This window comes from Aaosphaeria arxii, assembly GCF_010015735.1.
Source record: "Aaosphaeria arxii CBS 175.79 unplaced genomic scaffold BU24scaffold_1, whole genome shotgun sequence".
In the NCBI taxonomy this organism is placed as follows: domain Eukaryota; kingdom Fungi; phylum Ascomycota; class Dothideomycetes; order Pleosporales; genus Aaosphaeria; species Aaosphaeria arxii.
In genome coordinates, this window is record NW_022983474.1 from 973,094 (window position 1) to 996,606 (window position 23,513).

The 23,513-nt window shown below is 49.9% G+C and overlaps 9 protein-coding genes across 9 annotated transcripts; 6 read left to right on the forward strand and 3 right to left on the reverse strand.

Annotated features, from left to right (window-relative positions):
• Positions 1-399: 399 nt before the first annotated feature.
• BU24DRAFT_403781 (3,4-dihydroxy-2-butanone 4-phosphate synthase) lies at positions 400-1,268 on the forward strand (the record flags this gene model as incomplete). The annotated part of the gene is made up of 2 exons (XM_033525600.1): positions 400-523; positions 631-1,268. 2 exons carry the CDS (start codon positions 400-402, stop codon positions 1,266-1,268), a joined length of 762 nt encoding a protein of 253 aa, XP_033389034.1.
• A 94-nt stretch (positions 1,269-1,362) lies between these two features.
• Positions 1,363-1,902, forward strand: BU24DRAFT_6840 (uncharacterized protein). The gene has a single exon (XM_033534535.1). The coding sequence runs from the start codon at positions 1,458-1,460 to the stop codon at positions 1,764-1,766; it is 309 nt and encodes a 102-aa protein (XP_033389035.1). The 5' UTR covers positions 1,363-1,457; the 3' UTR covers positions 1,767-1,902.
• BU24DRAFT_6858 (multicopper oxidase) lies at positions 1,903-4,704 on the reverse strand. Its single transcript, XM_033534536.1, has 3 exons — positions 3,637-4,704; positions 2,330-3,578; positions 1,903-2,237 (listed from the first exon to the last, which is right to left on the reverse strand). Exons 1-3 carry the CDS (start codon positions 4,214-4,216, stop codon positions 2,039-2,041), a joined length of 2,028 nt encoding a protein of 675 aa, XP_033389036.1. The 5' UTR covers positions 4,217-4,704; the 3' UTR covers positions 1,903-2,038.
• Positions 4,705-6,972: 2,268 nt separating this feature from the next.
• Positions 6,973-8,491, forward strand: BU24DRAFT_445873 (uncharacterized protein). Its single transcript, XM_033530731.1, has 5 exons — positions 6,973-7,188; positions 7,237-7,345; positions 7,396-8,033; positions 8,097-8,256; positions 8,307-8,491. Exons 1-5 carry the CDS (start codon positions 7,023-7,025, stop codon positions 8,380-8,382), a joined length of 1,149 nt encoding a protein of 382 aa, XP_033389037.1. The 5' UTR covers positions 6,973-7,022; the 3' UTR covers positions 8,383-8,491.
• Positions 8,492-8,659: 168 nt separating this feature from the next.
• BU24DRAFT_382653 (ARM repeat-containing protein) lies at positions 8,660-12,448 on the reverse strand. Its single transcript, XM_033524775.1, has 4 exons — positions 12,287-12,448; positions 11,792-12,101; positions 9,366-11,730; positions 8,660-9,167 (listed from the first exon to the last, which is right to left on the reverse strand). Exons 2-4 carry the CDS (start codon positions 12,058-12,060, stop codon positions 9,135-9,137), a joined length of 2,667 nt encoding a protein of 888 aa, XP_033389038.1. The 5' UTR covers positions 12,061-12,101; positions 12,287-12,448; the 3' UTR covers positions 8,660-9,134.
• Positions 12,449-12,533: 85 nt separating this feature from the next.
• BU24DRAFT_361218 (nuclear distribution protein PAC1) lies at positions 12,534-14,674 on the forward strand. Its single transcript, XM_033524136.1, has 3 exons — positions 12,534-12,936; positions 12,998-13,163; positions 13,214-14,674. Exons 1-3 carry the CDS (start codon positions 12,899-12,901, stop codon positions 14,396-14,398), a joined length of 1,389 nt encoding a protein of 462 aa, XP_033389039.1. The 5' UTR covers positions 12,534-12,898; the 3' UTR covers positions 14,399-14,674.
• A 284-nt stretch (positions 14,675-14,958) lies between these two features.
• On the forward strand, positions 14,959-16,638 carry BU24DRAFT_416395 (uncharacterized protein). Its single transcript, XM_033526442.1, has 2 exons — positions 14,959-16,164; positions 16,217-16,638. Exons 1-2 carry the CDS (start codon positions 15,229-15,231, stop codon positions 16,259-16,261), a joined length of 981 nt encoding a protein of 326 aa, XP_033389040.1. The 5' UTR covers positions 14,959-15,228; the 3' UTR covers positions 16,262-16,638.
• A 642-nt stretch (positions 16,639-17,280) lies between these two features.
• On the reverse strand, positions 17,281-20,234 carry BU24DRAFT_487266 (uncharacterized protein; the record flags this gene model as incomplete). Its single annotated transcript, XM_033533440.1, has 2 exons — positions 17,281-17,983; positions 18,035-20,234. 2 exons carry the CDS (start codon positions 20,232-20,234, stop codon positions 17,451-17,453), a joined length of 2,733 nt encoding a protein of 910 aa, XP_033389041.1. The 3' UTR covers positions 17,281-17,450.
• A 590-nt stretch (positions 20,235-20,824) lies between these two features.
• BU24DRAFT_469468 (uncharacterized protein) lies at positions 20,825-23,387 on the forward strand (the record flags this gene model as incomplete). The annotated part of the gene is made up of 8 exons (XM_033532609.1): positions 20,825-21,565; positions 21,626-21,819; positions 21,874-21,988; positions 22,036-22,300; positions 22,347-22,440; positions 22,492-22,866; positions 22,921-23,074; positions 23,128-23,387. The coding sequence occupies exons 1-8, from the start codon at positions 20,866-20,868 to the stop codon at positions 23,385-23,387; spliced, it is 2,157 nt and encodes a 718-aa protein (XP_033389042.1). The 5' UTR covers positions 20,825-20,865.
• Between the last annotated feature and the right edge of the window lie 126 nt (positions 23,388-23,513).

Consider the following 23,513-nt stretch of genomic DNA (forward strand, 5'->3'; position numbering starts at 1 on the left):
TACGAGTAACTACTACTTAGCGGATGTTCCCGGCTTAAGGCTTACAAAGGAAACCCAACTTTTGCTAAGCAGCTCAGTGTCTCTGTTCTGTTCTGATTAATCAGTGCCTATTACTCGTACTGTTCCTTGACCTTTCCTTTCCGTTCCGGTCTTGCTCCGCTCCGAGTCGATCATATACATACATACACGATACATCCCACTTCCGATTTCCGATTCCCCTCATATTTCTCAACCACCACCACCACCACCACCACCACCAAAAGAAGCGATTAATCCAACGACTCCGTACCTAAACACACATACACACCTACGTATATACATACGCGCACGCACATACACCAAGGATACAGCACCTGTCGGAGTCAATTCACATCAAATCGCAAGAGAAGGACAGCAGACATGCCCGGCAACATCAACGGGGCTGACGCCGTCAATGGCAGCGCAAACGGAACCAATGGCCTCTCTACACACACTCCCTCACATCCAGCATTCGACTCGATACCAGATGTCATAAAAGCTGTCGGTACGCAACCTCTGCACACCCTCCATTCCTCGCTACTACTTCTGTCCTGTCCCTTCAATCGCAATCAATTCTTGTGTTTCCCAGACTAATCCCCACGTCCCCTCCAGCAAATGATGAATTCGTCATCGTCCTCGACAGCCCGTCCCGCGAAAACGAAGGCGACCTCATAATCGCGGCCTCGGCCCTCACCCCCTCAAAAGCCTCCTTCATGATCCGCTACTCCTCCGGCTACATCTGCGCACCCCTCCCCGCCTCTCGCGCCGCGGCGCTCCATCTCCCCCAGATGGTCGCCGACAGCGCGGACCCCAACCGCACCGCCTACACCGTCAGCATAGACGCAATCGACGAGTCCGTGTCGACGGGCATCAGCGCGCAGGACCGCAGCCTCACATGCCGCCTCCTCGCGGACCCCAACTCCACCTCCACAAACTTCAGACGGCCCGGCCACGTCCTGCCGCTGCAGGCGCGAGACGGCGGCGTGCGCGTCCGGAGGGGCCACACGGAGGCCGCCGTCGACCTGTGCAGGTTAGCGGGCAAGCCCGAGGTCGGCGTCATCTGCGAATTGATCCTCGACGGCGCGGAGGTCGAGGGGAAGGCAGAGTTCGTCGGCGGCGGCATGATGAGGAGGGACGACTGCTTGGCTTTCGGCAAGAAATTCGGTATCAAGGTCTGCACGATCGAGGACCTCGTTACGTATATCGAGGAGACGGAGGGCAAGCTCGGCGTCAAGGGCACTGATTACTGATTGTGCGGTGCTGCTCTGCCGTGCGATGACTCGAAAATGGTCGCATCGGATTCACTCTGATATTCTTGCGCTTCCTGTTCTACTTCTCCTTCTGCATGGAAAAAAGCAGTGTGTTGCATTTGAAGACATTGGAGGATGAGGATATATGCGTGGTTGGGGATGGAAAAGAGAGTTTGACACTGGGCGAACATGAGCATGGAACCAATTTTCTTCTGCACTGCATCATATGATTGTTCGTATTGTTGGTCGGCGATCTGCTCGGGTGTTTTTTTCCTACTCTTGCTATTTTCGTGTATGTATATCGCTGGGAATACCTTTCTTATACATAATTTTCTCCTCTATCCTGCCCTTTTCGATATGAACAGATTGATCTTGAATCAACAGGGTACACGACAGGTTGACATTGAAGCTGAAAGAAATACCGTACAGTACCGTACAATTCAATCACCAACAGATCACGCCCACCTAGGACCTACGGCGCAAAGACAAGCAGAGTAGGAATCGGGACTACAGGAGAAGAGACAAATGGATGCAAAATATACAATTGATAACCAACTGAGCTGAGACATACTTGAGGATTGATAACACACGGAAACCACCTCCCCCGAGACAAAACTATGGCCTATATCTATCGCATATACCGACCACCCATCCACTCTTCTATTCACCCATCTGAGCACAACACACTCACAAATGCCACCTCAAAACAAGACAAACCTCTGCCATCTTCCCCATTACCGTTCCCTCCCCCTCCATGGGGATACACTCGCTCATACCCCAGAATCCAGCTTTGGATACGGCGCGGTTAGCGCGTAGGTCCGCCAATTATCGCACTGCTGTTGCCACTGCTCGTCCCCGAGCGGCATCTGCTCGATTCCCTCTATGAACTGCACGGCCAGGCCGTCCGACACGTGGTACGCGATGTGGCAGTGCATGATCCAGGCGCCTGGGTTATCTGCCGGGAAGGCTCTGTTGAATTCGTTAGCATGTATTCTTGAGTTTAGAGTTGGGGGAAGGGGAAGGCAGGGAGAAGGGGAGAGAGAGGAAGGGAGAGGACTTACAAAACAAGCCACCCACCACCGGGCAGTATCGCCGTGTCCCTCCTTGTCGGATTATCGTACGTGAGCGTCTTCGGCGACTCCTTGATATCAAACACACCCTTCCCCCTACCCAGGACGTAGAAGTCATGGCCGTGCAGGTGAATCGGATGCGGGATGGGCACTTCGGTGCCGGGCGTCTCCTGGATGATCCAGTACGTCCAGGTGTCCGGGGCGGGGACGGCCACGACGTTGAGCTCGGGCGGGAAGTCGAGGTTGCCCTCTTGGATGTATTCCAGCGTGGGCTTCGACCAGTCGACGTTGATGGCAGACATGTTGACGCCCCATAGTACGACGTTCTCGCCGTTGGTGCTGACGCCCTCGCGCGTTAGGTCGAATTGTAGGTTGACGGCTTGCGAGGTGAATTGTTCTTCCCCGCCTTCGACGACGTTGGGAACCCAGGGGACGAGCGGGCTCTCTTCGTTGCAGCCCCAGTTCGGGATCTTGGAGGCGGAGGTCTTGGGGTCCTCGCCGCTCGCGCCGTCGTAGATGAAGATGGAGCGCCCGCCGGGGCCTTTGTTGAGGCAGTAGCAGTCGAAGGCGGCGTCGGCGCGGAACCAGTAGTTGTCGACGGTTTGGTTGGCTTCGATGATGACGTCGTAGCGTTGGCCTGGGGCGGTGAGTACCCAGTCGGTGTAGTAGGGGACGATAGGGATCAGGTCGGAGGTGATGACTTGGAGGGTGTGGCCGTCGAGGGAGACGCGGATGCTGTTGTCGGTGGAGCCGTTGATGATACGGAGGCGGTACTTCTTGCCTTTCTCGATTCGCACTTGGTTGTATTCGCCTTTGCCTTCCTTGTTCTTGTTCGTCCCGTTGATGATGATGTTGTCTGGGAAGGGGGGAGGTTTGTCGATCTGGAGGTTGTCGTGCGATTGAATGCCGACTTCGTACGCGGAGCCGTAGTAGAGGTCGCTGATCGTGTACGCACCGAGGTCTACGTCGTAGTCGGCCGATGCTGGGCCGTTGATGACAAGAGGTCCGAAGGTTCCATCGCCGTATTGGATGCTCCAGTGCGAATGGTACCAGGTCGAGCCGAATTGGGTCGCTTGGAACGTGTAGGTTTTGGTGTCACCGGGTGCGAGGGGGCATTCGGTGATTCCTGGGACTCCATCGGTGGGGCAATTGTTCAACATGCGCATGCCGTGGAAGTGGAGCGCTGTGCCATTGTCTGTTAGACTGTTCTTGACGTTTACTTGTATGTAGTCTCCCCAATCTACACCAACGTGTTAGCCATACTGTATTGTATTGACGGAGTGTGATGTAGAACTTACTCGCTTCAATGAGAGGCCCTGGATATTGGCCATTGAATACCTGGCAAGGTTGAGGCCCTGAGCCGTCCGGATCGCAGGTCCCGCCTGTGAGCTCGAGATCGTACGTTACTGTCACTCCGGTCGTAGGCCATTCGGCATCAAAGTCGGTATCAATGCTGAATCCAGGAGACCAACATCCACGAGTTCCCGGGCCATTGGTACACGACGGTCCGGCTCTTTCCGTTGGAGTTGCCTCGGATTCAAAGGTGGGGTCGGGATCTTGCTCTCCCTCCGCAATAGGCTCTTCGGCAGGCTTTTCCACAGGCTCTTCAGTAGGTTCTTCAGCAGGCTCTTGGGCGGGCTCCTCGTCAGGTTTGATATCCGCCTCCGGAGCTACTTCAGAAGAAGATTCAGGTGGAGGCTCGGGTGTGGATTCAACTGTATCTTCTGGATTTGCTTCAGGCGGGCCATTCTGCTGCCTCCCAACGGCGACCGGGGGCCCGGCCTTGCCCCAAAGTATATTTTCCGGCTTGATATGAGCACATACCTGCGAGGCGACTGCCAAGATGCATAAGCCGCGGAGTCCTCTCTCAAGGAGCATTGTGGGAAGCCGAAAATAGAATCAAGAGATGAGAAACCAAATCAGCAAATAAGAGCTACTCAAGAAGTTTGGAAATTGAGCAAGTTATGACATGAACAAGCCATGGGAATGTTGAATATCTAAATATGCGATTCATTGATCGAGAAAGGTCTTGCATGCCACGCTTAAGATCGCAGCGTCACTGAGAAAAACGAACATTCTGGGTCAATGGTCCGTCCGGAAACCATCACCATGAATAGGGCTCTCATTGGCTTTCTTCCAGACCTTTATCACTGTCCCAGCAATCGGTCTTGAGGCTGGGCTCCCCTTGTAGTCTGTTAGCCAAGACTGCGTTCCTCGAACGATATCCCGAAGGCAGGCAATACATAATGGACGAAGAGCCCCTGAAGGGATACTTGCGGTTCAAGCTCCTGATCCGGAGGCATTTGGTTCTTCAGGGATCGTCTGGACCATTGAAGACATAGTGCACATGACTTGTCAACCTGGGGACCTTGACTATGGATCGAGAAGTCCGAAGATGAGATGCGATATCCTTAGTTCTTTGGGTTGGGTCAGCATGACGGTGTACATGTACATTCCGACGGATATGAGGGGTGAACGCGGAACGCGACCAGACAATCACGCTGGCAAGGCCAAGACGTGGTAAGGTTCATAGAGGGCAATTTTCAGAACTTGTTGTTGACCTTGCATATAGATATAAGTTGAGAGTGGGCAAGCTCCTCTCACTACTCACAAACCTGCAACGTGATTGTGATTTCGTCGCTGGCTGTTTTCGCTACTTCCAGTCAGTGCGACATTGCGAACCTGCGAGCTCGATATCATTGAAATTGTTGACCTAAGCGTCGGTACTCCAGTCTCGATATGCCGTAGAAAGTGCATCGGGATAAAATGGAACAAAGAAAAAACATAATGGAAGTGGTATCCTGAAACAACGAAGCCTTAGTTCAACATTGATTGCTCGCCTCCGACGAAGCCGTATGATTGGTAAGGCCATTGATCGCTTAGCCCAGCGGTTCAGGAACCACCTCGAGTTCGGTAGTCAGGGCATAGGTTTAGTTGTAAATAGCTTCAGGAGAGAACACATCGAACCATGGGAAAGATTCCAAGAGGGTAGGCGACTCTGGTCGGAAGCACAAAGCAAGAAGCTGCGCCAGGGACCCGATTGGGGACCTAGCTAGTCCACTTGTGGATTAGTTACCTCTGTCAAGCTCAAGGTTTCCGACCTCACATCTCGGAATCAGCAGCCATCCATGGGGATGTGGAAGCACACATGCATCCTTTCCATTGATCATGCCACTAGTACGTCAGCGCCCTGCGGTGGAACTACTCGTACGAACGCCGGAATCGATGACATGTAGTCGAGCTGATCTGGCTGTGGAGCAGTTCCACCAGCCCGGAACACGGTTCTCGCCAATCCCACTGTCATTGCCGCCCATGCTTCACCAGGTGCTTGCCACGGTTGTGAGGAAACCAATGGCTTCTTTTCGCAAACTTGTGTATTTGAGCCCATCATTGACGTATAATATATCCACCTGTCAGACTGCACGGAGATCAACATGCACCCAAAGGATCGCAGATTGAGAAAAGTACACCGAAGTATCTACGCTCTACGCAGAACATAATATCAAAATATAGCTAACTATCCTATCCCTTTCATTTCAACAATTCCCTTCTAAGCAGTAGTATACATGATTTACATCTTAGTATGGCTCCCCACCAAGCTTCTCCGATATGCGACTTCACGCCCTTCCACGCTATCGAAATTGTACATGTACATATCACATACATGTGCTCGTACCCTCTTCATGTAGACTATATTCGTTAGGCGATCATGCTGAGCCTTGCTTAGCGGCGAACGGACTGGTTCAGGAGCGCAGGGTCTGCTCACTGCATGACGTTACGCAGCAGCTCGAAACCTTGTAGTATGACCACTATAAATCGATAGTGCTCAAGGCGAACCATGACTTCCAGCCCAGCATGGCATGGGCCCTGAGAAATCGTGAAAGGACTTCCAAATTTCCAATTCCTTCAACTCTTGAAGAGTATTGTCATCAGTCGAAATGTCACTTTCGATGGTGAGAATCTTCAATCTAGAGTTTCTGTCAGGCAGGCCCTATATAAGATTTTTCCGTGCGCATCTGCGTTACTAGGTGTCGTCAGCCTCAATCTCCGCCAGCAATAATTGTACAACACCAGCCGGTTGGTACACTCATCCAATACCCACGTGTTGATGTGCCTGTCGGCTCAGACTCGATCAGAGTACATGCAAAACCTCCGCCATTCCACCACGTGTTTGCGTTCAGGTAAATGCTCCAACAGATTCGAGTCTGCCTCTATAAACTTGCATGCTTGGCGTCTTTTGTAGGAGTATTGTACACAGCAAAGACGGCAAAGCGACATACCTACAAAGCAAAGTCCGGTTCTGTATCGGATAAATGTGACATCCCCTGCTGCCCTGCGTAGTGTTTCACAATAATGATCGGAGATCGTATTCAACCTCGGCCTCGCCTCATGTTGTTCAGATATCAGCTGTATGCAGATTATGTGGAACTTCTCGCCCAGTGCGCAAAATATGTCGCCGTCGCTTACTATTTACGAATTGATCGGTGCGCCGCAATATTAGCTGACAAGACTGCATATAGACTTTCCGATCATGACCATACTATCTTTACATAGTCTATTCTTAGGTTTGAGAATGGAATCATGAGAAAGTACACAAGTATTTATTTCCCTGCCGTATGAGGCCAGCGACTCACATTCCAGTTACGGTCGCACGTTTCTTTACCTTTTGACCAATCTCAGAATCATGCCCTCATTATTATGGCTGGTCGTTGCGGCCTTCAACATTGTATCAGTACTTGCTGTTGACTATCCAATATGCCGATCATTCGGAATGGACTTCCAGCATCGTGGGTCATACTTCCAGAACTCACTGTCCAGTGACAGCTTCACATTTGTCTCGCAATTCTTAGGTTCGTTTCGAACTCATCGAGAATATCGCATTGGCTAATTGAAAAAAGATTGCCAGGATGACACTGCGTACAATGTCTTGGTTGATCCCAATGGCGACCAATATCTCTGCACAGATACGCAGTTGAGACCAGACAATACAAACATGCTGTCGACATGGTAACTATTCGTCTGAACGATTAGCATACTACATACTCATTCCCTTACAGCCCAATCCTAAAGAATCAGCTCAGCTCTGGGCCCTGGTCAATTCTCATCGTCAGCAACAATGGAGATGCCAATCCAATTGCTTATGAGCGCGACTTTGAACTCTCCGTTGGACCCCAGTCCACAACCACAGAAACCCCTACGGCAACTGCAACTTTTGTATCAACACCCGTAATAACCGCGACATCAACAATCACAGACACCGTGACAACCGTTCTCAGCCCCTCAACCATAACCAGTCCCTCCGTGACCGTCACCCGCACCAAGACCTACACGCCCGCACGCGTGACCACCACGTCCACCAAAGCCCTCTTCACCCTTAGATTCACCTCCATCAAGCTCGAGATATCCAAAGTCACGCAGACCAAAACCGCAACCTGTCGACGACCCTTCCGCCAACCGACTCCGGATCCAGTCGCCAGGATTCGCCCGACCGTGGGTCCAGCAGCCCGAGTCATGAGCCCCAAGTTCCGCCGCGAGATCGAGGCTGAAAAGGCCCGCTTCGTCGAGGAGAGGAGGATCCGCTTCGTGGAGAGGGCTCCCGATCCGCAGCCTCTCACTGTCACGGAGACGGATACCGCGAAGTGGCAGACGGTTACGAGTACCAGTACCGCACCTGCAACTACGGCCTTCATTTCCTGTATGTCTCCACCCACCCGCCCATTCTACTTTGTAGATACAGAAGAAGACTAACTGCCTATAGCAACACTCCTCACGACGACGACTTCAACACCCCCACCTGTCGTCGTGCTCAGCGGCAAGACCACCGCCGCCATTGTCACCGTCACTGCGCCTACCCCTACGAGGACTATCACTAGATACAACATCGCCACGAGTATTACGACCAAGACGAAGACCTTTGTGTACGTATTGATCTATCCTTATGAACGAACAGACGCTGATTGAGTCGCAGATATACCGTTCGTACCACCATCACGCCATCATCTGTAGCGAGTGCGTGCAAGACGGCTGGAGGTATCATTTGGTAATTGTGCCCTTGAAGGAAATCATCAAGATAGACCGTACATGTCATAGGAAGTATGTTGTGTGACGCGCTCTATAGGCGGTATTCTTTTATAAACAGTAATTGAAATCATGGCTACTACTACTCGTACCCTGCAAGTGAAATATCGAATAATGTGCAATGTCAAACATATTCACCACCAGCGTGCAGCCGATACTTCATTCCGTTGCTTCCACGTAGTATCCCAGACTGCCCAATCACTTTAGTGGTGTTCGCAAATACAACTGGACTGCAGGATGAAGACGATGTGGAGTAAGATTGGTATTATGTTCGCATCATTGTCCACTCAAAGATTATGCGATATGGCTAAAAGCTCACCTACACAACGTTATGGTGGCTCATCTAGAAAGATGCTGGCCCATCAACCAAGGGCCAACGGGTGAGAAAAAGGTAATCTACTTGGTATCAAGCTCATCGTCATCATCCCACTTCCGTCCAGTTCCTTTTCCTGACCGGTCCACCCAGATCCAGAGTAAAGAAACCAACCCGAACGCCACATAAATGCCATCAAGAACGAGCGTACACAGATGTCCGCTTGAAAGGTATCGAAAGCAAATATACAGGAAAACCATGAAAGGCGGTGTTAAGCCGCACCGAAGGCCGATGCTGCGAATGTCGTGCATGTTGCCTCTGCATTGGGAATTCCCGATGTTACGTGCCACATGGCGCTGGCAATGTTGCGTTATGCGGCACAATGGAGAGTGCATTATTCAGGGTCTATTGTTGTAACCGGCCAAGCCCTTGTTTAGCCTATGAAAACAGTCAGTATTCTGATAGCGTAGTAAATGTTGTGCGTGTGCTCGTGGATGTGACATAACAAAACTTGCGGGAGGCGCTCGAGAACACGCGACATGATGCGCCACTTGAGAACTCTCTCACTCGTCCTGTACACCAAGCACAAAAGCCAGCAACACGTGTCACTGAAAGTATTGGAATGTCTCGACTTACCTTCATCATCTCGATTCTTTGCTTGAGGTTTTGTGTCACCTCAGCCGCACGCTTCCAGCTCTCTGCACCATTGTTTGCTTGCGAACCCCCCAGGCTTCCGAATCCGCTTATTCCACTCTCCGCAGGGCTTGCCCGACCACCTCGCGAGGAAATCGACGACTTCGAAGAGCCAGCTCCTACACGCAAAGGGCTCAGTTTTCCGCCCAAAGCGCTTCCAGAAAGGGAATCGAAGTTCTCCTTACCTTCGAGCCCAGGACTAGTCGGTTGGCTGACAATACTTCTGTTACGGGCCCCGTGAAGACCAGTGCTGCCGTAGCCAGAGTCGCCAAAGCGTCCGGGACCTCCGGTAGAGTCGGCATAAATCTGTTCAGAAAGATCCGTAGGCGGCGGGCTGGTGGCACGAACTTGACGGCTAAGCTCGCGTTTCAGTCGATCATTCTCGCGACGTTGGTTTTGTACAGTCTGCTCCGCAGCTTCGTAGTCGCTGCGCGCACGAACCAGTTGGGTTTCCTTAGCTTTTATAGAAAGCACATCACGCGTGTGATCTTCGATAAGCTGAGCATTCTGGTTCTGCAACTCGTGGATTTGGGAGGTCAGCTTTGTGCGTTCCGCTCGAACCTCCTCATTCTGCCTGCGAAGCCTCTCTACCTCCGCCCTCAACTCGTCCAGCTCAGCTCGCTCGACTAAACTGAGTCCCGTAGGCGCTGCGACAGGAGCAGGAGCGGGCTCCGCCATAGGTTTCCCTAATGGACGACCAGCGAGGCCTCGTCCGGGGGTCAATCCTAGTTTAGGCTGCGCGGGTGGGGGAGCAAACTCCTCCTCAGGAGGTGGAGATGCTACTGGGCGCCTTGGAGAGGGGGCAGCGAGACCAGACCCAGGTTTCTTGAGTCCCCCCAATCTTGATGGTGCCGCGAGACCAGTTTTTGGCGCGCCCAACTTAGATGCGCCTGGTCGAGAGGTCGGTTTCGGGGCCAAAGGTGCAGCAGGCTCTTCCTGCGGAGGCGGAGCAGCGGCAGCAACAGGCGCGGGCTTCTTTGCTGGCGGTCTCTTACCAGGCGCTGGTCGTTTTCCGGCCGGGGCTGCAGCTGGCTTGGGAGGTGGAGCAGCAGCCTTTGGTTTGAATTTAGCTTTGACCTCAGCCGCCTCATAGAACTCCTTGATCTTGCTCTTGCGAATCTCATCAAGACCATCCAGATGGGCATTCATGATGCGGTCACCCATGATTTTCCATAGAGTTCCCAAGACTTCTGCACCTGCCGATCGTTGCACCTCTTGTGATTCTGTCAATAGTTTGATCGCAGCATCGCTAATGGTTTTGACCTCAGCTGCAGACGGCGCTTCCCTTGTCGTCTTCAGGCATCTCACAAGGAACCGCGTGGACTCCAATTTGACTTGCGGGTTTTTGTGTTTCAGGAACTCCAGAATCTCCTCCAAGCATTCTTGTAGACTAGTAGATGCAAACACGGCATCCAAAGCGCCACCAATGGCATCGGTAACAGACTGCTTCTTTTCCTTGAGTCTTTCCATCATTGGGTTCATGATGACGGATCGGTACTTGGCGAAGCTTTTGCGGAGTCCCTTAGCAAGAAGTTCAACACAATTAGCCGCCGTCGAGACGACGGCAATGTTGGCGTCCTTCATACTCTTCGCAAATCCTCGTAGTAACTCGTCAAAAGGACCTTCGGCAATCCTGGGGTGGTTGAGGGCTTTCTGTACTTCTTCTAAGGCTTCTTTTCGATCTTTCCACTTGCTGGATGCGAGCCTCTCGTTATAGTCCTTCGGTATCTTCGGGAACACGTCGACTGCTTCATACTCAGGCTCAAGATCGATCGCGGCCTCTTCCTCCTCTTCGCCATATTCATCGCCATCGCCACCGGCTGCAGCGGCGGATTCTTTCGCGGCTTGCTGCGATCGTAGTAATCGCTCCTGCTTTGGAGGCGGCTCGTCTTTGACTTTCTCGAAAAGCTTGTCCAAGTCTTGTTGCTGAACAGGCTTGAGGTCGTTCCAAAACAATGGCTTCATGGCTTCCTTCAACCATCTGTAGAATTCGACCGTGAGTTCTTGTGCCTTTGCTCGCACGTTCTTGTCGGCGTGGCCGTAGACCTTGGGTAGAGCTTTGAGGACTGGCTTTGGCTCGACCGTCTTACAACCGTAGGCATGGTAGATTTGTGTTAACGCGTCTAGTGTTGCCGCAATGACCTTTGGTTGCTTGTGAGAGAGTATGGGAAGGAGTTCCTCGATTACAGGATCTGGCTTGTCCGTCTCAATGTAGAGCATCAACGCCTCTACTGCCTTTTGCTTGGCTGCTGGTCTCGTCGAGGGGAGTCCCTTCTCGGCAATCGTAGCAATGGTGACATTCCGTGTTCTGCAATGTTGTAAGCAAGTGTGCGCGACCAGCACAACCTTCTCATGCCAAACCTCCGTACCTTGTCGAACCTGCTGCTCCTGCAATGTCAAGGAACGCACAGAGTGCGCCCAACCCTTCTTGCTGTGCTGCCACATTTGAATCGCCTACCACACCCTTCCAGATACCTGAATCGTTGATAAATTGTCGAACAACAGGGTCTGATTCGCTAGCAGCGAGACTAAACTCCTTTGCAGCGGCCTCATAACCCTCTTTTCGCACCTTCCAGTTCTTATGAGCGAATCGGTCGGGAAGCGGGAGTGAGCTAAAGTCCTCCTCTTGGTCTCCCATGGTGAACGGTTCCGGTAGGTTTGGGCTTTTGGAGTATCAATCTGAGGTTGCTAGATGTTAGCTGTGTTGTCCATAATGATGTCTTTAGAATGGAAATATAGAATAATCTGAAAAGCATGTCCCAAAACGCGCTTCGGGTGGACGTGTTCTGCGCAACGCGAACGAGATTATGCAGGCAACGGGGGTGGCAGCGAGGGGCATGTATTGAGACGCAGGGTTTACTGACCAAACAGAGTTTCAGGTGCTGGCGATGCTAAAGTGCCGCATAAGCTCGAGCTTGAGGTAATGGAGGAAGAAAGACTGGCGTTTGTACAGGTTGGGAGGAATGGTGGTTTATGTGGTTGTGGTTGTGGTTGTCGTGTGTGTGTGGTGGGTGTGTGGGTGTTGGTGCAAGGTAGAAATGCGGTTGTTCCGTTGTCCCTCCATAGTTTCTGTGTTGGGCGCGCGTTCCCTGAGCAACATCACTCGCAGGGCAGGTCGCAGTCGCAGTTTCACCGGCCCTATGACATTTACCCACCCACCACAGTGCACGAGTAGTTTATCTAGCAACAAGGAGCCAACCCCGCCTGCGAACATTCACTCTTCACAATTATAACGGTCAACATACATCATCATTCACCATCTCCTGCTGTCGTGCCCTGTGCTTCCCGGCTTAAAGATCCTGCCCACCTCCGATACGCGACCACTTCACTCACCGCAACATCCCACCGCCAAGATTTCGAGCACCTCAAGTATCGCACATAGACCTCTCCCATAGGGCCACAACCGAGGTGATTCAGGACCTCGAGATCATGGTCGCCTCTATCGGCGATTTAACCACTACATATAAATCTTGGCCATGAGCGCCATTCTGACTGACCGACAAGCGGAAGAGCTGTAAGAAAAATGACCCCCCCTTTGTCCGCAATTGGACTTTCGCATTGACCAAGTATAATAGTCACAAAGCTATAGTAGCATATCTCGGGGTGATTGAGGCGCCCAAGGCTGCTGCTGCATTCCGGGAAGAAGTGAACATAGCCGCGAGCTTCGATGACGCTACAAAGAAGAAGTACGAGGGGCTGCTCGAGAAGAAATGGACAAGCGTCGTCAGGTTACAGAAGAAGGTAAATATGACCATCTCGAGACAAGACACTCGCGGACTGACACTTGCTAGGTGCTAGAGCTTGAACAACGGGCCCAATCCCTCCAGAACGAGCTTGACTCGACCACACCGACCTCTTTGCTTCGCAGAAATCAGGACCCTACAGCCTGGCTACCACGAGCGCCTGCACGGCATACTCTACAATCCCATCGAAAGGATGTGTTGTGCGTAGCCTTCCACCCGATTTTCTCGTCGTTGGCGTCCGGTTCCGAGGATACTACAATCAAGATTTGGGACTGGGAACTAGGCGAATTGGAACGTACTGTGAAAGGACATACTAAAGGAGTGCTGGACCTAGACTTTGGCGGACCACGAGGCGGTACTCTGCTCGCATCCTGTTCGAGTGATCTTACCATCAAGCTCTGGGATCCGTCGGATGAGTACAAGAACATTCGAACACTGCCAGGACATGACCACTCGGTTTCTGCCGTTCGTTTCGTTCCCAGCGGTGCGGCCGGTTCACCCTCCTCTGGGAATCTCCTCGTTTCCGCCTCAAGAGATAAGACATTACGGATTTGGGATGTCACAACGGGTTATTGCGTAAAGACAATTCAAGGCCACGCAGACTGGGTCCGCGATGTTGCGCCAAGCTTTGATGGCCGATGGCTATTATCCGGAGGTACTGATCAAACAGCCCGGTTATGGGACGCCACTACCGGAGAGGCAAAGTGCACGTTCTTGGGCCATGAAAATGCGATTGAATGCGTTGCCATTGCGCCTCCAGCTTCATATCCGCACCTCGCTTCACTGGCTGGACTGAGAAAGGCCCCACCACCCAGCAGTTCGTCTGAATTCGTCGCAACTGGCTCGAGAGATAAGTCAATCAAGATATGGGATGGGAGAGGGACATTGATCAAGACTCTGATTGGGCATGACAATTGGGTACGAGGCCTTGTTTTTCATCCCGGAGGAAAGTATCTCCTCTCTGTAAGTGACGATAAGACCATTCGATGCTGGGATTTTACACAAGAAGGACGGTGCGTGAAGACGGTAGATGATTCGCACGGGCATTTCATCACCTGTATTCGCTGGGCACCCAGTCTCGTCAAAGACGTGCCAATCAACGGAGACGCAGCGAATGGAACCGCATCGAATGGCCCGTCGAAAAAGAAGGAGGACGCCGCTAAAGCAGCAGGCATCAGATGTGTGATTGCTACGGGCAGCGTCGATTACTCAGTGCGGATATTTGCGTCCTGAAAGTAGCAGTTGATCCCTTTGGGGGTTCCAAGTCAAGCACGAATTGCTTGATAGATACGATGCTTCAAGATATGGAGTCGAGCCTTTACAATTCTTTTCACGACCTTGTAGCGAATTATCTGATTTCTCTAGAATCTTCTCTATTATCACTTGATGAGACCCATGTAGAAGTACAATGATCCTTTCTTTGTTTCTTCATATTTTCTTCGTTCGAATTATGTACATGCTTTGGGCAGGCCATACATCGGTATTACTGTTGTTTTAGGTACATTAGTCAAATCAGTCTGCGTCAAATCTGACATGATCATCTGCAAGCGACCTACCTACTCGTAGCACCAGTAGGACTGTTGTGTAACTAAGGTCGGGTGAGCACTGCGAGTGAAGGCGAATAGGTGAAGCAGATGTCTTCAACTGGTGCACGTGACGTTGCTCTCGGTCGCCGAACAAAGACGTGCAAGCCTTCCTATTGGTCGATTCGCGGTGTGATTGTTTTGTTTTTGAATAAGGGCGGAGGAAGGCGGGACGTTTGCCCGCCATTCAACGTCACTCGCTCTACACAAGCGCTGAACAGTGAAGGAGGATCCCCCGCCGCACTGGTATCCTGCCTACATACTATTGTAACAGGACATAGCCTTATACAACACAATACTCCCCACCCTCCCACTCCCTTTGGCCTCATCCAGTAAAACCCGCTGGTGTTATTGTATTCCTGTACAATAGGGTTCAAACTCGTATATCCATCTCGTATATATTTGTCGTCCTCTCCTACCAAGACTATCTTTCCATCCGTACATCAATCACATTGGTACCTTCAGTACATTACTTTGAATATGGACAACCAACCACCGCAGCCTCGCCGCTCCTCTAGGAAGAGAAGCCGACCAGCTCTTTCTGATGAACCTTCTGTTCTTCCAGCAACTCAAAAGCGCCGCCGATCATCCTATCATCATATATCCGCCTCTGGCCGCGTCTCAACCGCATCACCCAAGCGCAGCTCTTCCAGCCAGCCTCGTCCGTCCTTCGGTTCAGCCAACGACCAGCCATGCACTGCGGAGGAGGAGGAGGAGGAGGAAACGGATGAATCGGAGGTATTTCGTTTCATGGATCTTCCTGCCGAACTACGCGTACACATCTACCGCATGGCCCTACAACGCGCGGAGCCGCTCTACATCCACCTCCCTCAGAAACAAACTATAACCGACGACGAAGAACGATACTGCGCTCCCGTACGAAGGCCTGCAAGAGCTGGACCTTGCAGGCACAGACCCAGCCGGGTGCGTCTAGAGCGTCACGATCCCCACGCAGAACCGATCCGTCGCCCAAAAGACAGCATTAACCCGGCCCTACTACGAACATGCTCTTTGGTTTACAAGGAAGCGCGTCAGGTGCTCTACTCTGACAACGAATTCGTTCTGAACCTCGACACTGGAATTCACTCTCTTGAGAGCCTCCGCCAGCGCAATCGGTCGCTGATCAAGTCTGTCGCTTTGACCATACCTTCTCACCACGACATTTTGGATGGATTTGCGGATGTTGTTCGTCTTGGTTTGAGGTATTGCTGGGGCTTGAAGAGCCTTACTATCACACTACCGCGTTCATTTCCTGATGATCGCCATCTGGCTGGAACCACAAATGTGTACGCCAACGCGTTTCACATCCTCAGGTGGTTGCCAAAGGGCTGCCGCGTCAAGATGGACGGCATAGTCAGCGAGTCCATCATGAGAGTCGTCGCAGACGAAGGAAGATTGATGGACGTACTTGACGATGTAATTTACATGCTCCACCTTCACCCACGAACTTTACTGACACAATCAACAGAAAGAATATCTCAAGAGACAGCACCAGATGCCTGAGCGCCATTGATCCGGTCTACTAAAGACACGAACGTTACTTTCGGTTATTTCCCTCTTGTACCTGGACTCTTTTGCATTATAATTTCGGCTTTGTTTGGGACAAACACTCTTGATATTTTCCTTCGTATTGAATAGCTCCAGAGAGATGCAAATTCGCTTCGAGGACTGACTGTTTGTGTCAGCTTCCATTACAGAAGCGCTTTATCCTTGAAACTGTATACATATACCCAACGTATCCTAAGGGATCAATTTTCGGTTTTCAATTTCATATTTCAATTTTCAAGACCTGAAAAGATTTTGTACGTAACCACCGTGATCGTGACTGTTGACTTTGCACCAAAGAGAAACGGAAAACATTACCTGCCTTGCGATCTAGTTTATACAGTGATATACTCACGTCTCCCTTGGGATCACATCTCAATCTCAACCCCCCAAATCATGTGAGCCCACCTAGAAGGTCGCGTTAGTTAACTCCACAGCTTTACCCTCTCGAAGTGAATGAGAGTGGTACCTTATCTAGCACAACTACCAGCATTGTGATCGATCGCCACGCACCAGACCAAGAAAAGGGAATACGCGATGAAACCGCACTTTAATGGAGTTGACATTCTAGAAATGTAGTAAGACACCCGGTTGTCGAAGAGTACTCAATGTATCTCCCTCGTTCAACACCGATACATCCTTAGCCATCGCATCACAATTTCAGAAACTGAAAGTGCGTAAGCATGTCTAGTACCGAAAGTGATGATCCTGACTGTTTACCATACAACGAGGGGACTTGAGAGCACTATGAAACCAAACAAAACCGAGATACAATTTCAAATAAGGTACCCAATATATTCCCAAGATCGCGTTGAAACTCTAGAATCCGAAAGTTCATGAACATACGTAGCACAGATACCGTGACTGTGACCGCGTACCCTGCAACAAAGCAAAACTTGAAAGCTCTATGAAACTGAAGATAATCGAAATGAACCTTCAGAGAAGGTACCCAATATATTCCCAAGATCGCATTTAAAATTTCAGGATCCGAAAGTTCATAAGGCTACCTAGCGCAAATACCATGATCGTGACCGTGTACCAAACCCGAAAGTGTGCAAGCATGTGTGGAGCAAATACCGTAATGTTGACCGTTTACCATACACTGAAAGAAAAAGAAAGAAAACAGAATGAAATCCCATTTCAACGTGATCCACATCTTAGTCTAGAACGACAACCGCCTTCGACACCAGTGCCGTCGAGTCCACAGGCACAGTGTCATGTAAGTGCAGCCCAAACGTTTTATTGCAAGCCAGAACGGATGGTATATCATTCGCAGTAACTTCGTCAAGTTGAAACTCCTGCTGGGCGATAGCCGGGAAGAGACAGATTCTTACGGTCTTCCCAACGCAGTGATCAGGTTCTAACTCTGTGCATGTGTTGGTTTCCCCAGTCATCCAGTGTGGATCAAAGGTGGTGCGCGGCTGGAAGAAGATGAACTGGTAGTTTGGCGAACTGACCGTGAGATCCAACCTCAATTTCAAGGCCAGTTTGCACACTTGAGAGAGGTCTGACCTGGCGTAGCGTTCCTGAGAAACCTGTCCGAAAGCGATGTTCAGGCTTCTAGTGAGTGTTTTGGTGAGCGATATTTCAATTTTGGGAAGTTGGTTTGATTTGAAGTCATCCTCCTCTATGAGAAGCTTGGTGGCACACATATTTGCATTTCTCACGGCTCTTAGACCTCCTAAACCTCCTAAGATCTTGTTAGCGGACGCTGCAAGATATGTCTTGATAGTGTACTTACCCTTGACGTTAATCATCTCGTATAACTTCATTGCATCATCGGATGATTCCAGCTGACCGATGATCTGGTCTTTAAACGCATAATAGCAAAACAGAGTGCTCAGAAGAGACTGCTCAACGCAATCATTTAGCAGCTTGCTGCCTCCATATTGTGCCAACCAATCCGGAAAATAGCTCGCCGAGGATTCGCCGTCAAACCAGCGTGTAATCACATCTGAGATCGGTTTAAGCCTTTCAGTGTTTGGGATGTCTGATGGCTGTGTATGATTGATGATGATTCGTAGCTGACGCCGTATATACGTCCAATCATCATCAATGTGTTCTGCATACCAGCAGGAGGCCGAAGCTATGTCGTCTGGGCCTATATCAAAGCACATTCCTCCAGTCAATCTACTGACCATTTTCTGGGCACTTTTGACTTGTTTGTCTGCTGAGATCAAATCACCCGTCAGCTTTTTTCGGCATTGCGACAGATCAAAACCATCGATCGTTCGTTCAATGCTCCTTAGCCGTCCAAGTTCTGCCAGAGAGCATTGTTGATGTGATTGTAGACGCCTCAGAAGAAATTCAGCATGACTGGCGAGCAACCAGTACTTGTCTTGCATCTCTTGCAACTCTTTCTCCTGATCACCTTGCCTGCCACAATCTGTGTTAGGCATATTCGAAGATATCGCCTGCGCAACGACAGCTCCTTTACTACTGGGCGACGATGTGCCATTGAGGAGTTTGTTGGTCGTAAAGTCGGCACTTGTTACATGAGGGCTAGACTTCAGTAGCTGCGTTACCTGAGGACTAGACTTCATTAACTGCGTTACATGAGGGCTCGACTTCATTAACTGCGTTACATGAGGGCTCGACTTCATTAACTGCGTTACATGAGGGCTCGACTTAAGTAGCTGGGTGCTGGAATGGGGACGTTTACGCTTCTTCGAAGGTGGGAGGATCTGTCCCAACGCAGGCGTGGCATAGGGCATGCAATGAAGGCCTGCATCCATACAGCCCTTACAGCTCAGACCCTGCTGTAAACACTTCACCTTTCTCTTTTTGCACCGACAGCAAGGTGGGCGTGATCTCACTGTTGATTCGTTGGCCAATGTCCCTTCACCAGGCGCCACTTCACGGATCGCAGCCTTGAGCTTCTTCTTCTGAGTTGTTACAAGTCCTTTGTCATCATCATAACATGAGGATTCATTGTCTGGACTTGAAAGCTCGTCTGAGTCAGATCCGTCACTGACATGAGCTTCGAAGTTTCCTGCGTGCTCCACGAAGCTGTTTACGGAACGATGGCCACAGTAGGGTATTCCATCGCAGGCAAGGACGCTAGGGCGACTTTCCTTGGATTGGTGTTCAGGGCTGATAATTGGATTCGTCTCAACGACTTGATCTTCCAAGGTACTAGTAGTTGTTGGAAGACTATCGACGGGAGCCTTCATGAAATTTAGCGTAAATCTCCACTGCTTGGGCGCATATCTCACCTGATCATTCTCTGGACGCAAGCCTTTGCCATTATCATTGTCGGGCTGTGTGCTCTGGTGATGACAAAATTCGTAAAGAGGAAGACCAAATTCTAGACGATCTTTGTTCATTATTGGGATGAGCTCTTGGAGATGAACATTGTTGATGAGGTGCTCGGAACCCTTCTCTTTCACAATAGGAAACTCTTCAACGGACAGTTCAAAACGCCTTAGCAGATTGTTCAAAGAAACTTCCCAGTTCTTCTTTTTGTTGAACTTTTGGGTCATGCGCTGATGCAGTTCTGCTCGCCAATCGCCATGATTTGCGATGCAGTGATCGAGGACGGTGAGCGCAAAGGCCAATTTCCTATTGCTCTCTTCTTTGGACTCTTTGGGCTCCTTCATCAGGAAGACGTTGTCAAGTGCTTTGCAGTTTGCAGGAAGATTCGAGGATAGGAGGGGAGTCCGGGAAGTATCCAACGAGGCTGATACTCGGGAGACAAGACCAGATAGGCAGGAATCGTAGGTCAGGGCGATGGCAATAATGACTATCCTGGATACTTTCACCAAGTCTCTCACACTTTGCTTAACATTTATTAATGTCTGCAGTCTCTTCATTTCCCTCCATGTCGGGGATCTCGGAACGTCTGTGTTGTTGACGATAAGACCTGTCACTTTTTCCACCCTGTGTAGGACAAGCAGGGGTTTCACCCTACGACATTGGTCAATCGGCGCCACCAGCGACATGACTTCATTTATATCTTGGCTAACTGTCCCTCTTCATTCTTTGGCGCAGCTCGCAGCCTCAAGTGCTCAATAGGATTGAACGGATTGAAGCGCCGTCGTTTCACCTACGGGCGAGGCAGTGGTCACGGCGTCGGTGAATGCATATTGTGACTCATGAACTCAGATTCTTGGCCCTGGCGGATCACTGTAGACCTTTTGGCGTAGATCTGGGTTCATTTTGTTTCGATTCTTGCACAAATGTGGAGCCTTGCATGGGTTTGTGCGTTATTCCAGAGTTACGGTATTCATCTCGAGTACATATCGTCAAGCTGCAAGCGGCACCAACAAAGGTTAGGCTATATGTCTATCGTCATATGGAGTAGAAAGCCACCCGATCTGCGTCCGCGGAAGCGGGATGGCTGAAGGGTATGGGGAGCCATGCACCTCGGGTGTACATTGTGTAACGTTCGAGTACGATTCTATGAGACGGCCTTGATAAAGAAAGTTTTGAAAGTATACACCGACAGGGTTTAGCGAACGGTCTCTAATTCTCGAACAACTCTTTCTCATCTAAAGTAGACCCAGGTGTTGATCTCTACTTCAAGATTCATCTTCAAACTGGTCTCATCACTCGTTCTATTGGCAGACAGTCATGTCTAAAAGAAGGCGCAATTATCCATTGAGCTCAGATGACGAGGCTACACTCTCTTCCAGACAAAAGCAGAGAGTATCTCGTCGTTTGAGAGAAAGGGATATGCTTACACCTCCAGAAACAGATGCTTCGTCGACAAACCCGACAGCCGCTGACTTCGAAGAAGATTACAAGATATCGGTAGATTGGGGTACTACGTTCACTACCGTTGCTTATGTCAAACGAGGAGTTGACATAGAGACATGCGGAATATCTACTTTACCAAGTCTCACCAGTTTTTCAATGACAACAGATCCAGCAAGACAAATCCCGACAGAGAGCTACTACCCACCAACCATACTGGATAGTGAATTACAGCCTGAGCATGAGAGCCACGGCCCAAATGATCAAGATACTGTCCCTTGCCCAGGTTATCTTCATGGATGGGAGGTCCAGGAAACCTTGGGCACCGAATACACCGAAGAAGAAGAAGAAAATCACAACATATCGGACGGGCGTTTGTCGCGAATGAAGCTTCTATTGGACAATACTGAGTTTACGAGGGAGATACGCGATACGTTGGAGACAAAAATCGGCGGACTCAAGAAGCGTAACATTGTCCGTTCAAGTTTTGATGTCATTACGCATTACCTCACTGTGCTTTTATGCCAACTAAAAGAGTTCCTGCAAACCCACGAAGGTTTCCACGATAGGAGTACAGGTACAAATACCTATTTTTTTCTCCTTGCTCTCGTTTCCATGCTAACTCTTTGCCAATCAGCTGAGCTTATCATATCTGTACCAGTCTCGTGGACGCCTAAAGCCAACAACACCATGTGCCAATGCATGATAGAAGCCATGCGGCGGTCCGGCGTAGGTCTGAATGAGCACAATTCTGTTCCCAAGCTATTCATGGTAAATGAATCAGAAGCTGCTGCTACATATGCACTGCAAAGGAGTATCTATACTTTAAGAGTACGTTGTTGTCCAATACTCCATGTCGGGCACTCACTAATACAATGGCTCTAGCGTTCCGAGGTCTTCGTCCTTGTCGATGCCGGTGGTGGCACGGTGGATGTTGGTTGTTACCGTGTTAGGGACACAGAACCACTGAGACTAGACAAAGAGATCAATCCGACTGAAGGTATGATATTGTTGATTGAGTTACAAAGTCACAATCTAATGTTGCAGGCGCACTCTGTGGGTCTTCAAACGTCAATCAACGCTTTTTGGCCATGCTGTTGCAGGACCTTCGTGAAGCTGGTTACTTTGAAGACGAATCCAAAGCCGAGCTCCTTCGCAATAGAATCGATACAATCACGATGCCGCGATTCGAGAGCTCAGTAAAGCGAATGGCAGAATTCAGCACAGAACGTTCATATGTCTGCTCCGTACCTGGACTTAAACCCAACGAAAAATTTGCGCGTTTCAAAAGAGAAAACTACGTTTTGAGCCAGTAAGACTTATTATGATATACCACTTTCAATTTCTGACGGGCCCAGCAACGACATGAAGAGACTCTTCGAGAGATCCTTTATCGAGATTGAGCGGTTGATACGCTCTCAAATAGGGAAGTCTATTGTCAATATCGACAAAGTAAGTAATTTGTAGTAGCTATAGATGAATCTTACCAACGTACATTTAAAGGTTCTCATTGTTGGAGGATTTTCGGACTCTGTAGCCTTGCGCGGCTTCCTGGAAAGTCTGAAAGACAGGATCAATGATGAGCGCAGTGGACAGGGTCTTTCGCTTATTGAGTTTATCCTTCCACAATATAACAATCTCACACATGGTTTTGAGTGTGCGACTGGTGTCGCAAAAGGTGCTTTACTCAGAGCATTGGACAAGGAAAATGGCCCGTCTCGCACAATAGCATGCAGTTTTGGCTTCTTGCGGCATATTCCGCACGAATCTAAGCTATACAGATTGAAAGATTTCCGAGAGCCAATCAAGCAAGGGATCATGTCTCTACATGACGGTGAAGAGTATCTTGCAGATACTATTACTTGGGCAATCAAAGTCGTAAGTAGGCTGCAAATTGACACCAAGTAGAAATAATTCGCTAAGGTTCTATAGGGAGATGGACCATTGGCCCCCATACATCGGAAGACTTATATTGGAGAATACATATGGCGCAATAAAACTGAAGACTGGACCAAGTTTGAAGCACTGTATGCATCGCAAGTGTGCAATAAAGACCACTTCCAAGTCGACAGTCTCTACAACAGAGGTACGTGTTTCGGTCTCAAAAGTCAGTAATGAAACTAATGTCTCTCTGTGCAGGCAAGGTTGAGAAAATTGGCAGCATTCGGCTCGATCTGAACTGGCTGAAGCGCAAGCCTCAAATTCGACCCAGACGAATACAAATAGGGAATAGAACAGTAAAACGGATCGTTTTGAACGTCTTGGTGGAATTCGTTTTGATTGATCGGAATCTAACATTCAACGTTCGTTGGCTTCCTCATAATGGTGCCAATGTCATGGAGGCCTCTGAAACTACCACTGTCAGTGTCGTTGGGGCGTTTGAGCCAGGGACTAACTAGGCCAGCACACAAGGGACTGCAAGTTCCCAGCTTTGATTCAAGAACTTTTTTGTTTTTTTTAGTTTCCTTTTTCTTTGATTTATTTGTGGTAAGGACGTACGGCCATGTATTGCTTTTCATGACGAG

What these genes read in the sequence shown, in the direction of transcription:
- BU24DRAFT_445873 (XM_033530731.1), top strand. Translation starts at nt 7,023, where the DNA reads ATGCCCTCATTATTATGGCTGGTCGTTGCGGCCTTCAACATTGTATCA. An exon ending in ATTTGTCTCGCAATTCTTAG is followed by an intron (nt 7,189 to 7,236) that starts GTTCGTTTCGAA and finishes AATTGAAAAAAG; the next exon opens with ATTGCCAGGATGACACTGCG. An exon ending in ACAAACATGCTGTCGACATG is followed by an intron (nt 7,346 to 7,395) that starts GTAACTATTCGT and finishes ATTCCCTTACAG; the next exon opens with CCCAATCCTAAAGAATCAGC.
- BU24DRAFT_6840 (XM_033534535.1), top strand. Translation starts at nt 1,458, where the DNA reads ATGAGCATGGAACCAATTTTCTTCTGCACTGCATCATATGATTGTTCG.
- BU24DRAFT_416395 (XM_033526442.1), top strand. Translation starts at nt 15,229, where the DNA reads ATGGACAACCAACCACCGCAGCCTCGCCGCTCCTCTAGGAAGAGAAGC. An exon ending in TGATGGACGTACTTGACGAT is followed by an intron (nt 16,165 to 16,216) that starts GTAATTTACATG and finishes CACAATCAACAG; the next exon opens with AAAGAATATCTCAAGAGACA.
- BU24DRAFT_361218 (XM_033524136.1), top strand. Translation starts at nt 12,899, where the DNA reads ATGAGCGCCATTCTGACTGACCGACAAGCGGAAGAGCT. An exon ending in GACCGACAAGCGGAAGAGCT is followed by an intron (nt 12,937 to 12,997) that starts GTAAGAAAAATG and finishes CAAGTATAATAG; the next exon opens with TCACAAAGCTATAGTAGCAT. An exon ending in TCGTCAGGTTACAGAAGAAG is followed by an intron (nt 13,164 to 13,213) that starts GTAAATATGACC and finishes GACACTTGCTAG; the next exon opens with GTGCTAGAGCTTGAACAACG.
- BU24DRAFT_382653 (XM_033524775.1), bottom strand. Translation starts at nt 12,060, where the DNA reads ATGGGAGACCAAGAGGAGGACTTTAGCTCACTCCCGCTTCCCGACCGA. An exon ending in GGAGCAGCAGGTTCGACAAG is followed by an intron (nt 11,731 to 11,791) that starts GTACGGAGGTTT and finishes ACAACATTGCAG; the next exon opens with AACACGGAATGTCACCATTG. An exon ending in AAAGAATCGAGATGATGAAG is followed by an intron (nt 9,168 to 9,365) that starts GTAAGTCGAGAC and finishes CTGTTTTCATAG; the next exon opens with GCTAAACAAGGGCTTGGCCG.
- BU24DRAFT_6858 (XM_033534536.1), bottom strand. Translation starts at nt 4,216, where the DNA reads ATGCTCCTTGAGAGAGGACTCCGCGGCTTATGCATCTTGGCAGTCGCC. An exon ending in AGGGCCTCTCATTGAAGCGA is followed by an intron (nt 3,579 to 3,636) that starts GTAAGTTCTACA and finishes ACGTTGGTGTAG; the next exon opens with ATTGGGGAGACTACATACAA. An exon ending in GGTGGTGGGTGGCTTGTTTT is followed by an intron (nt 2,238 to 2,329) that starts GTAAGTCCTCTC and finishes CGAATTCAACAG; the next exon opens with AGCCTTCCCGGCAGATAACC.